The sequence below is a fragment of the Myotis lucifugus genome, unplaced genomic scaffold, assembly GCF_000147115.1.
Source record: "Myotis lucifugus unplaced genomic scaffold, Myoluc2.0 scaffold_6, whole genome shotgun sequence".
NCBI lineage: Eukaryota > Metazoa > Chordata > Mammalia > Chiroptera > Vespertilionidae > Myotis > Myotis lucifugus.
In genome coordinates, this window is record NW_005871054.1 from 15,138,159 (window position 1) to 15,151,912 (window position 13,754).

At 38.9% G+C, this 13,754-nt stretch overlaps 1 protein-coding gene across 1 annotated transcript in view; it reads left to right on the forward strand.

Moving 5' to 3' along the window:
- THADA (THADA, armadillo repeat containing) overlaps window positions 1-13,754 on the forward strand; it is a 284,676-nt gene that overhangs the window by 114,869 nt on the left and 156,053 nt on the right. The window contains exons 27-28 of the mRNA XM_014447808.2: window positions 4,774-4,863; window positions 6,206-6,337. Coding sequence (XP_014303294.1) covers window positions 4,774-4,863; window positions 6,206-6,337 — 222 coding nt within the window. The remainder of the gene's footprint in view (window positions 1-4,773; window positions 4,864-6,205; window positions 6,338-13,754) is intronic.

A 13,754-nucleotide genomic window follows, 5' to 3' on the forward strand; every position in this document is an offset into this window, starting at 1 on the left:
AGGTACACATTTGGTGAATGTCCATTGGATCACTATGTTTCTACTCCCTAGTCTAGTCTATCTGCTCTTGTCACATCTCTTTTCTGTTCAGAAACTTTCAATGCCTGTAAGACACAGATAAATCTGCTTAGTCTGGCATTCAAATTTCTAAAAAATTATATGCCATCCTACCTGTTCTACTCTTGTTATGAAGTCCTCTTTTTATCCAGCCAGTTTATCTACCCACTTGTTCCTGTACCTGCCCACTCCCTCTATGCTGTCTTCTCCTTTTTAATCTACTCTTACCAGTTTTTCCAGGCTCATCTTGGTTTCCATGTTTCCCACAGAACTTTCCCTAATCTCTTCAGCCCCAAGTGATCTTTTCCAACTCTGTACTTTTAGTATAAGTACTAGAGGCCCTGTGCATGAATTTGTGCATGGGTGGGGTCTGGCCAGCAGGCCCTGATTGGGGCGGGGGGGGGGCCTTCCGGGGGCCGGGCTGCCGGGGAGAGGGGCCATGGGTGGTTGGCTGGCCGGCCCGTCCCCTGGTCAAACTCCCAGTTGAAATCCCAGTCGAACTCCCAGTCGAGGGGAAAATTTGCATATTAGCCTTTTATTATATGATTATTCATTTGACCCTTACACTGGTTTGCCTTACATTATTGGTTATATTGAACTAGAGGCCCGGTGCACGAATTCGTGCACCAGTGGGGTCCCTCAGCCTGGCCTGCAGGATTGGGCTTAAACCAGCTCTCTGACATCCCCTGAGGGGTCCTGGATTGTGAGAGGGCGCAGGCCAAGCTGAGGGACCCCACTGGTGCGTGATTGGGACTGGGGAGGGACATGGGAGGTTGGCCAGCCGGGAGGGACTGCGGGAGGGCTCCAGGGCATGTCTGGCCCATCTCGCTCAGTCCCAATAGGTTGGATTCCAGCAGCAAGCTAACCTACTGGAGTGTCTGCCCCCTGGTGGTCAGTGCACATCATACCGAGTGGTTGAGTGGCTTTAGCATATTATGTTTTGATTGGTTGAATGGCCAAGTGGTCGACTGGATACTTAGCATATTAGGTTTTATTATATAGGGTGTATATGCCTTGTCTTCCTAACTAGATTTTAAACTCTAAGAGCAGTGACTTTGTCATATTGTTAGTATCTCCCATAGGACCTAGCACAGTACCCAACATGAAGTATGTAGGTACTTTTTAAATATATTTGCTACTTTCTTGAGAGAAATATGCTTACACTACAGTTTTTATTAAGTAGCAAGTGAGAGGTAAAACTTCACATGTCCCAGGACTCAGAGGATGGAGATTCAAATATGGACTAAAATGATTTCATGACCTTGGCCTTTTAAAATAAGGCCTAGATTATAGACCTATAAGGGCAGCCCCAAACCTATGAACTGCCTCCATATAGAGAGACTACTGAAAGTGGTAATTTTTCACTCAGTTTAACTATAAAATGTAGACATTGTTAGTTGAGGGCTGGTATTAATATATTAGCAGTCTAAGATCTGGATTTAAGGTGCTGTAGAGCTTTGGTGTAGTTGAGAATCAGGTATGAGTGAAGTTTGAGTTCCGTTTAGATAATTCTGACATCCTCCTATACGCCTTGCCTCTTGAGACTGTTTCATAATACACAAGAATTGTTAATACTGCATATCCCTAAGAGCTGAAGCAGAAACTGAGTCAACATTTTCTTAACAGTATTGGAGCTAAGAATGCTAGACTAGAAAGGCACCTCCTATGTGTTCAGTGTACCTGAATAAGGTCAAATTCTCCTTAGAAAATATTTTTGGTTTTACTTAAACCCTGACAATGCACATTGAGTATTTCATGGTCCTCCCGCATTAAGTATGGACAAAATAACTTGAACAAAATGTTTTTAAAAGATGTAGTCAAAACCAATCAAGCTACTAAGTACAAAACAATTAGTTAAAATGTTCAGCCCTGGCCGGTGTGACTCAGTTGGTTGAGTATCGTCCCATGCACCTACTAGTTGATGCTTTTTGGGTTTTGTTGAATAAATTCTATTCTCTATTGTCTTTTAAGGAATTGAGAAATTTTAATTTTTTACTTCTAAGTCTTGAATTCACTAGAATTTAGTTTTGTATATTGTTGCAGGTTGGGATCCAATTTTAATTTTGTGTGGCTAATTAGTTATAGCATGTATGGTTTTCATAGTACTAGCATCTGCATGCCAGGTCTTTCATAAATCAATTTTCATATATGTGTGCATGTAGGTGTGTTGCTGTGCTCTCTATTTTATTTCATTGGCCTATTTGTCACATGGTGTTCTAATTACTACTAAAGTTTTATTCTAGCTACTTGATTGTATGAGACCTGCAACTTTGTTGTTCTTTAAGATTATCTTTGCACTCTTGCTTGGCCCTTTGTGCATCTTTATATATTTTAGAATCTGGTTTCACACACACACACACACACACACACAGACACACACACTATTACAATTTTTATTGGAATTGCATTGAATTTGGGGAGAAATTCAACTTTATAATATAATCTCTCCTACTTAAGACTGATGTCTTTTTTTATGGCATCTCTCTATTAAAAATATGATACACTAATGTAGAAAAAAAGAACCTTGAATTCTACCTCACACCATATTTTAGATGGATTATAGACCTCAACATAAAGCTATTAAACTTGTATATGAAAACAATATCTTTGTGATATTCAGAAGGCAAAGATTTCTTTGGCTATGGAAAGCATGAATCATAAAATAAATAAATTGATCCAATTTGGACTTCATTAATATTTTAAACTTCTGTTCATCAAAATATATTAAGGAAATAAATTGGCAAACCACAGACTAGGGAAAAGTCCATGCAATGCATAAATAGCAAAGAAACAAGCAACATAATTTAAAAGTGGGCAGAAATCTTGAATAGATACTTCACAAAAGGCAATACCAATGACCAAAGCACATGAAATATGTTTAACATCATTAATCATCAAAGAAATGCAAATCAAAATCACAGAGCGATACCACTCCATATCCACTAGGATGGCTAAAATGGAAAAAAGAAAGACAGTAGCAAATGTTAGAAAAATACGCAGAGACACTAAAACTCTTTTTGTTGTTGTGAGTATGAAATGCTATCGTTATTATTTTGGAAAACTGTCAGTTTCCTAAAATATTAAGCAGACTGCAGTTTTATTCTCAGGTATTTATCTAAGAAAAATGAAAATATATGTCCACAAAAAACACCTATAGAGGAAAGTTCATAGCAGCTTTATTCATAATAGTCAGGAAGTGGAAACAATCCATGTCTGTCAGGAGGATAGGTAAACAAATTTGTATATTCATATAATGGAATACTACTCAGCAAACACAGAATCAGGCTATTAGTACATCGAATAACATGGATGAATCTCATAAACTTTATGTCGAGTGAAAAAAGCCAGACACAAAAAGTTATGTAATGTATTATTACATTTATATGAAATTCTAGAATAGACAAAACCAAATTATGATGATAGAAATCAAATCATGATTGCTTTGAGGATTGGGAGTTGACTGGGAAGGGGCACAAGGGAACTTTCTGAGATGATAGAAATTTTCTGAGTCTTCATAGAGGTCTGAATTACATGAGTGTATGCATTTGTGAAAATGGATTGAATGGTACACTTAAGATTTGAACATTTCACTATGTGTAACATACACTGCAATTTTTAAAAAATATGATGTTTTGTGTCTCCATTAGTAGGAGCATACATCTAGAGTTGATAAGAGGGGGCAAGTTAGGGAATATTTATACCACCCCTTCAGAGTAGTTTTTTAATAGTTATGGAGATAGAGTATTTAACTAAATGCTGTATTTAGTTTGAGCTATTTTCAGGACCTTGTCAGAATTTAAGAGTAGTGTTACTAAAGATGAAAAAGGTAGTCCTCACAGGTGTTTGCTGGGATTGGACCCTCAGAACTTCACACACCAAGTTCATACTTCTGATAACCATATTCCAGACAAGGGGTCTCAACTGGAGACTTTTCCCCCTCAAGGTGCATCTGGCAATGGCCAAAGACATTTTCTACTATCTTTGCTGGGGGACAGTGTTATTACTATTGGCATCTAAGGGATAGATGTTTTGAAGGCTGCTCAACATTCTGCAGTGCCTAGGACACCCCCCTACAACAAAGAATTATCTGGTCATTGAGAAACCTTGTTCTAGACCTTCCCTTTATTAGTGAAACTGAATCAATCTCAGTCAACCAGGTGTTGACTGCATTCATAACCCAAATTAATTGTTGGAAACTTGGAATTTTTACAAATGATGTACTTATCCCTGACAGAATTTAATATCAAATATTTGTAAATATACATAATCTTAAATTTTGAGATCAATTTCCACATATTAAGAGCACTTCCCAAATCAAAATTAAATGTATTGTTTCTACTGATTATTAGATTCTTCATATGTAGGTTTTGTTTTTAACATTATTTCATTAAATATCTAAGGATAGAATGTGATTACCAGAGGGAAGGAGGTTGGGGTAAGTACAGGAGGGTAAGGGGGAATAAATGGTGACGAAAGGAGATTAAACTATGGGTGGTGCACCTACAATACAATATATAGATGATGCATTATAGACTTGCATACTTGAAAACTATTTAATTAATCAATGTAACCCCAATAAATTCAATAAGAATATATTAAAAATAAGTGAATATCTAAATAAATAATCTCAATTATCTCTCTTTAAAAAAATAGAGGCTTTATTATTAAATTAGAGGAAATAATGATAGTAATTCCTCTCTTTTTCTCTCTCCATAGAATGACAGGGAGTGAATTTTTTTCTCGTTTCCCGGAACTCTACCCTTTTCTTCTCAAGCAGTTAGAAGCTGTATCCAATACTGTGGACAGGTAAGGCGAGAATAGGGTGGGGCAAAGTAAAATCAAGATGTGAATAAAGGGAGACTTTTCCCTCCAGGCAACAGTTTTCAATCAACTTCTTCCTTGTAACTTAGATGGATTTTTAAAAAGTGCTTCTTTATTACATCACTAGAGGCCCAGTGCACGAATTCGGGCACGGGTGGGGTCTGGCCGGCTCACCCCAATGGGAGCCTATCAGGCCCGGCCAGCAGCGGGGAGGGGCTGCAAGAGGTTAGCCAGCCGGCCCTTCCCCCAATCGGGATGGGGGTCCCGATTGGGGCCCAGATAAGGCCGGTTGGCTGCTGCAGTGTGTGTCATAGCCCCTGGTTGTTCCGGTTGTTCCACCATTCCGGTCGCTGGGCTTTTATATATATAGATGTTGCCTGAGTCTCTTTGGTAGATTTATACATGAAAAGTTGTATAAAATGCCATTTTGATATTATAGTTTTAAAATCCTGTTTCCAGTGTTATAAAGGAACTAGCTTCCTAGAAGCACATGGTGATTTCTTCTGTTAAGAATCATTTTCTTCCTAAATTACTTAAAAATGTGTGTGTCTACATGTTGAGTTTACTTTAATGCACACCTGTCTTTTTTTAAATTGCCGGCCTGTTATGGCTGATATTGTGAAACTACAGCAGTTAGCTGACTAACCTGGTCACCTATGATTAGAAATGGTTCTGGTGTACCTGAACAAAGATGGCCAATGACCCTGGAAACACAAAGCCATAAAGAGGGTTTCCAGGCTAATCAAGGCAGATGGAGAAGTTCACCATTGTCCTTCCAATCACATTCTGTAGCTGATGGTGGAATTTTTAGTATGCGCATCTTTTTAATTCTTCTAGCACTTGGTATGAATTTGTACTAGTTGTCTGTAATGGGAAAATAACATAACATCAATGAATTTTACTTCTGTTTATGATGCATTTCCTCATTAGTAACTTGTGCAGACGGGCTTTTCTGGCCCTAGTAAGTGACTGTTCATGTTTTCTTAAGTACATTTGGATGTTGAAAATTTCACATTTCATTCTCTGGAACAGGTACCTGTCCTGTATGAACAGGTTGAATAAAAACAGCAGACTTGAATTATTAAATAATTAGTTTTGAGAAGAGAATCGGGTGCAAAAGCCCAATCCATGGCTTTGGCACTTTTTCCTCATTTACACATTAGGAATAGATTATATGAATGGGGGGGAGGGTGGGGGATGGAAAAAGGATAACTATCCCTTAATCATAGAGAGTCTCATTTTATATACATAATTATTTAATGAGAAAAATAGTTGAAGATAGCGCCTCTTAAATTTTAAATCTTTTATGTGCAATGATTTTTTTCAGTGACATAGGAGAACTAAACCGTCAGCCCAGCATGTTTCTCTTACTGTTGGTGTTGGGGCGACTCTACCCTTCCCCGATGGACGGCACCTGTTCTGCACTCAGCATGGCACCTTTTATCCCCTTCATTATGAGGTAGTGGATGCTTTGTGGAAACAATGGGGGTGGCCGTGGGGGCTTAATGGGGGCATTTTATCTTGTTCTTATTTCAGAAATTACAGATTTTTTTTTAACTTGGGGGGGGGGGTCTAGTGAAGGAAGAGAACAGGGAGTATTGCCATTGCCCCCAACTGGTCTCCAGTATTTCAGAGGAAAGTGCTTATATTGTGGGTGTGGGAGCTTACATCTACTGTTTAAATAATGTTTCCTTGGAGTCCACCTGACAGTGGGTGTGTGGTGTTGATAGGAGGTGGCCCCCTTTTGAAAAGCATAGCCTGGCTGTTGCATTATTTCTGTGTTGAGCCTGGCCAACATGGGGCAGGCTTGGTCCTGGCATATGTCCCCTCTCCAGGGCTTCAAGAGGACCTCTGGTTCTTCACTATGGAGCAGTTTCCTAGTGGGTGCAAGGAGGAGCATCTAGATGGCAATGTCGTGTAGCATGAGTTTACTATGCACTCATCCTTTCTTTCAAGCTTGGAGTATCTGAGAAAGAGCCATGCATACAGATTGTGCATGGAGTCACAAGATAGCAGGCTTTTCTGCTTCTAGAGCCTGTTGCCACTTCCTCTGTTACATTTTTTGAGTCATCTGCCAACTTTTTCATTTTGGATCAACAGCCTCAGTAACTAGGCCTCTAAAAAGTATTGAGATTTTCTTATTAAATATTTCAGAACCTGTCATAATAGTTAGGTTATTCCTTTATACTTATCTCTTGACAAAACATCACCTTCATTTATTTAAGTTATTTTCCAAAAACTGAAATGGACTTAGAGCAGAAGGATAAAATATACCAAACTCACGGGAGTGTTTTTGTTATTATGTGGTGTCCTGCGTTCCACTTCCTGGTTTCACAGAGCTGACTGATGCATTTTAATGTGAGAAACCATTAAACACAAGATTCTGACATGTGGTTGCTATCGCCATTTGTTTTCGCCAAGCCCTGGCTGTGGCTGTGTTATCTGTGATCACAGAGATGACTCACTCAGATTGGGTTTTGTTTCCTGAGACACAAAGTTACTACCTCCCTATCCAGCATTTGGTGATTCATTTTAGGAATTTGAGTCATAATTTTACTTTCAGGAGCATTTAAAACTTGTACTTTCACATGTAACTGGAAAGAACTAAAAAGTGTTTCAGAAAGTTGATGGAAGGGAAAAGGCACATGCACAGAGAGGCACAGTGTAGGCTTTACAACTTTGTCATCCTGTGTTGAGAACATTTGGTTTGTAGAACCTTCTTACTAATCAGTCTGTTATGTGTTGCATCCTAGAAACCAGAAATTACTAGGTTGAAGGTATCCTTCCTAACTGTTATTTGTTCATTTATAATATAGTCAGAGGCTCATATTACTAATTATGTTCCAGGCACTTATTACATATAACAAGGATTGCATTAATACAGATTTAAATATTAACTGAAATCCAGTGTACTTAATATATTGTTTTTTAAACTCAAAAGGCACAAAGTAAGGAGTATACCATCATCCCATCCTTCCAGTGAGAAGGCCTGGGTTGCTAGTTGCTTTCTACCTGAAAAGGATTCATAGCACAAGTCGCCACAATTAATTCCTTAGAGTGTCAGGAGGCTCTGGTTTATGGAATGTTCATGTGTATTATAGAATAGTGTTTCTCAAACTTATAGATATAAATATATGACTTGGGAATCTGGCTCAATAGAATTGGGGTGGGATCTGAGAGTCTGTCTTTTAAACAAACTTCCAGGGAATGCTGATGCTTCTGGTCTGTAGATCACACTTTGAGCAGTAAGATTAAATCTGGAATATTAAACCTAAATATTATCAGAACCACCTCCCCCCAACACATACACATAAAGATGATTTTAATAAACTAGAAGGACATTTTGCTTCCAAAACTAGACATTTTGCTTACAGTGATTCTGAAAGAGGTGTTATCACCCCCGTTTTCCTGGTGAGGAAACTGAGGTTCACAAAGGGAGTCAGTTAGAGAGCTGGAATATGGACCTAAGAGTGCAGGACTTATCAAGAATGTTGGTGTACTCTTTCTACTACACCAAAATAACCAGTTCCCTTTTGTGTAGCCCAGAGCTTTAGCTACTCTGAGTAGGCTCATTGCTTGGAGCAATGAAGGAGCCTATATCCAGAGTTAGTAGATCTGAGTACAGGCTGTTTTCAGGATGTAGAAGTCATGTCCCCACCAGCAGTGGGGTCTGCTCCTTACTTTGCTTTTTCAGTAGTGAGGGTGGCTTGATTGGAAGCCACCATTCTCTCAGGCTCACATCTGTGGATGCCTGGGGCAATGAGGTTGGTCTGTGGCCAGGTACAGAGGAAGGCTGGCTTTTCTTTCTTGACCATCTTCTGTGGTTCAGTGGAAATATCCTAAACTTAGTTAGAAAACCCAGTTTTAGGTTTCATCAACTTACTGCAGAGACAACCCTGTGCTACCCTAAAATGTTCACAGTCACACTGGAGCTATAAACTATAAACAGATTTTTTTCTGGAATAGTGAACTTGGTAAAACTGTATACATTTGATTTAAATTGCTTTTGAAAAAATTATTCATGAAGAAAGAGAAAAATTGATCATAAAACGTCATTTTAGGCATTTTTTGTGGGTCTAGTCATGGTAAAGATTGGGCTGCTTTGACTTGGGATAATCGCTGAAAAGATGGATGGATGCACAAGCGGATGGGCAGTGTTTTATTTTTGTGGCGTTGTTGATGTTAATTTATGTACTTGGAAGAGCTATAATCAGGCTCTTGGATACTCTGAGTTTAGCTAAAGAAATTTTTCAGATGGTGGGAGTAGCACAAAGGTTGCTATGCTAAAGTGAATTGCATAATGAGAAGATTAAAGGCCCCAACGACAGCTTTTTATTTCCTTTTGATTTATGTCTACTTACTTGCCATTTCCTTCCTCTCTAATAATATTTGTAAGTATTATTAGTATTTTTATTCCTTATCCCACATTTGTTAGCATAAACTTAAATCTCTGTTGATTTTCTTTGTTGACTTAAATCTTACAAGTTTCTGATTTGGATTTTCCAAAGTTATGCATGTGTGCAGTTATGATTGTTGCATCATCTTGGAACAGAAATGATCATGCTAATCCTAGTGTTTCGTTTGTAAGTTTTTGTTTTCGATCCCGTATACTTTATGTCCCTGATGTTATGCTGGATCCAGAAACACAGCCCTTTACCATGAACATGATGCCTTCAATGTAAGCAGTTCACCCTTCAGTTCAAATACCACAAAGCTACACATGCTTTAAAAGGGACCCCGAGCTCCCTGAGTACAGCTCACCAGTGCCCACTTGTTTGGGGCTTTTAGAGACCAAAATATCGCTGGACATACTATGAGTTCCCTTTCACAAGCAAGTTTCAAGTTTAATTGAAGAGCTACAGGAAACCAAATATTCCCAAACCTAAGTAACAGCATGAGGTCCTGAACAGAGCCAAGGGCCCTGAACTCAAGACAACTGGTTCTGACCAAGCTCTGCTACTTATATACTTGGACAAGGCTGCTTACCTCCCTAGACCAGTGGTATCTGTGTTTGTAAGGGCATCAACTGAGACAGAAATTCTCAGCATCAGATTAATATCTGTGGGATAAATCAGTCCCCCAGCTGCCTTTTATTCACTTTTGGGGTGCTTTTAAAAGGATCTCCCCCCGCCATGCCCCCCCTTTTTTGTTGCTTATTTCCATTGCAGAATTGCTTCAGAATGTTTTTCACCAAATCATTTTAGTCATTGTTTACATTAAATAAATTTTCAGTGAAATCTTCTTTTCTTTTCTCTAAAAAATATTGAAGTACAAGTGATAATACAGTCTCAGTTACATCCTTAGGGACCTAGACAGTAGAAACTTTTTAGTTGAGATATTGAAAAATCTAGTTAACAATTTTTTAGAAATTGGAAAATATGTTTTATATCTTTTTATACTATTTTGTGATTATACCAGTCTTAAAAAGGGGTTAGGTACAAAAACTAAGAGTAATTAGGCCTTTTAAGCCTTTGCTATTGGGAAATAACATTGACTCTCGTTTTGTTTTCCTTGAAAGTTACATAATTCAAGGATTATCACTTTACTCATTACCCAGGTTATGAAGTTGAAAGAACTTGTTTTCCACAGTGTAGAGTTGGGGTTTTTGGAGTAGACAGTAATTGGCTTCTACCTTCATTTGTGATTGTAATACTGGGAGCTCTCCTTCAAGGCTGTATCTTTCTATTGACTATGTCTTCCCAGAATCCTTGTAGATAAAGAGAAGACAGGCATTGCTTTAGAGAGAGAGGAATGTGGAGACACTGCTGGGAAGGAAGACATGGCCTTCGTTCTCTGCACCTCAGCTCTAATCATCTCTCCCTCTGAATGGCTGTAGCATTTGTTACATAAACCTCTTACCTTGCTATTCGTCATTATTGCATCATACTGTAATTTATATGCTCAGTGATTGTTCTCTCCAAATAAGTCTTAATCTCTTTCCACGCAGAAGCAGCTATGGGTTTTTTGGTTTGTTTTGGTTTTTGGTACCTTTCTCTGCCTAGCCCGGGTTTCAGAATGAAACATTGTGAATTGAGATAGCATGTGTCTTAGCAGGTCTGTGTGTATCTTCAAAATACTTCAGGGACTCTAGTCCTACAATATTGGAGCCACATTTGTGTTGGCTAGGTTTTGTGTTTTACCTTTGTGTTGGCTAGGTTTGTGTTTTACCTGGCCTTTGAGGAGTCTTATGTTGCAATATGATTGCTGACATTTACTTTTATTTTGACTTCACCTCTCTGACCCTCTGTTTCCTTTTCTATCAAATTAAGGCATTCTCTGACCTGGCCTTCCTGGACTGAACTCCTCTCTCCTACCTGCTGTTTAGTGAACTGCCCTGGAGGCCCACCTCGTAGCTTCCCTACTACAGGCTTTAGAACCAATGGAGAGGAGTCTGGATTGATAAAAAAAAAAAAAAAAAAAAAAAAAAAGGAGGGAGGTGCCATTTTTCTGTTGAAAGTCATAGAATTATAAACAAGCCAAAACATGTGGGGAAAAGACTCCCAGGTTGATGCAGCATGAATAGGGGCTGTCAATCTGCGTAATGGGGTAATCCTGCTTGCAAAATAGCAGATAAAAGCTCCTTGGTTTGCTTGTTAAGAAAATTTCTAGAGAAAGGAAGGGGTTGGCATATAATGGTGATTAAAAGAAGGCAGACTCTAAACTCCTGCTTTGGCTTGTCTCTGCCAGTCAACTGAGAGGAAGGCCCTGAAGGCAGGTATAAGTGAGGTGATAGAGAAAGAGCACTGTCTCCTATGCATGAAGGCAAATCCTGGCACCCAGATAACTTACAGCCTCCATGCAAGTGAGTGTAGAACAATGCCAGTCATTTGAGGGAAATGTGGGCTGGGTGGGAATGTTACACTAGGAGCTTACAGAACGGTTTTCAAAAGAGAAAGGAAAAGGCATATTTTATCAGTGACCAAACAACAGTTCATATTAACTGTTTTAAACTGGATTGTTCAATGCATTACTTGTGAGTGCTTCAAACTTTGTTTTGCTGTGAGCTAGTAAGAATCCCCTAAGAATAAGTCATGCCTGAGTCATCTCATTGTTTTAATGGCATTACTAATCTGATAGATGAAGACAATGCCGTTTTATTCAACATTTAAATTACTTACTTAAATGAAGACAGACTAGATGGCATGTTTATCGGGTTTGTGTATAACATAAATATAGTAGGTCATGGAGTAAAAATTGAAAATAGCCTTTAAGCATGAGAGTGACAAACACAAATTTAGGCTAGTAGCCATTATCGCTGTGTGACTGGGGAGGATGAAATTGAGGAAGCATATACTAGGAGCTTCAGTTCTATTTGTGATGTGCTCTTAAGCTGGGTTCTGGGCAAATGGTTGATTGTCATATTCTCCATACTCTTTTATTTGATATGTCTCATGTAGTTCATAATTAAAAAATAAGATTTGAAATAGTCTTGGAAGACGAGATCGATAGAGACTATCAAGATAACATTTAACAGAGATCTGCAAACAGCCTCATATTCTGATTTTTTAAAGAAAAATAAAAATTATGTGCATACAGACTGGGGCTGGCTACCTGCAAAGCAGTTTTTATTTTAAAAATCTTGGGGAATGGGATTCTCTGGTGAGCCCTAAGGAAGCACTGTGACACAGTTGCTGCTTCCAGATAGTGAAGGGTTTAGTCCCTCTCCACTCTGCTGGTCAGAGTAAACCCATATCATTTTGCTTATTATGTTCTGCTCTGGGCTTCCCATGTTAGGAGGGTCACTGATAAATTAGTATTTATACAGAGGAGGTGACCAAGATGAGGAGGAAGCTAAACATCTGGATATAGTTAGGCTGGAAAAAACTTCGAGGCAACATGGTAATGGTCTTTACATACTTGAGAGGCTGCCATTTGGCAGAAGGCAAATAATTTCTGTCTTGTGCTCCCAATGGGAAAGTATGAGATAGATTTCAGATTTCAATATAAAGAATTTTGTGAAAGTTAACATTCTTCATCAGAATAAAAAGATTTCCATAATACTGCCAGTCATTGAAAGTGTTCAAGGAAAACTGATCACATGTTGGGCAATGCATCTGAGGTTGAGCTAGATGACCATCAAGACGTCTTTTTTGAAATGCCTTATTTCAGAGCAGCTGAACAACTGCTGGATTCTAAATGTGCAGTGAATGAAATGGTGAACTTTTCTCTAAGCCTGCAACACGCATTTGTACATTGTTATGGGTTCCTCCATCTCCCAGAGAAAAGAAGTGGGGGTGCCATTCTTAGGATGGCCCACAAGGTCACAATGGTCTGTCTGGTCCTACATGGTGCCCTTCTGCAGTTAATCCACTTAAATCTAGCTCCTAAGTAACTTCTATAACTTGGTTCTGGATAGTTCGGAAAACATCTTTTTTTCTTTTGGCCTATGGGATGTTATGTCTGAAAAGCATTCCTTATTAACTTAATTATCCTTTTTGATTGTTGTTGCTATATTTTTCTCCATTCCAGATGTTGGCTTAAGCCACATTTGTTTTCTGACAAGTACAAGGAACATCTGAGTCTTTGAGAAAAGTCAGAGATGCTTGTCTGAAAGTGATTAAAATAGGTAACTCTTTGTTGTCTAAACTTCCAGAAGAATCTTCCTGAACAGAAATGTCTAGAGAGAGAGTACAGGAGTCCTTAAGCCTAGCTATTACAAGTAGGAACAGCTGGGAATAGGGCTTTGCTGGTGCTATTAATGTAGAACTTCCTCCGCCTAGTCAGCCTAGGAACTCCGCCTTCCGGTGGTGCTAAATTCCATGAGCCTTAGGGAATGGGATTAAAGGTTAGGCCTTCTTATACCATCCTGAAAGAAGGGACCCGCCATTCCATCAATGGTGGTGGAAACCCTGACCTTTGATTATACTAGTGGACTC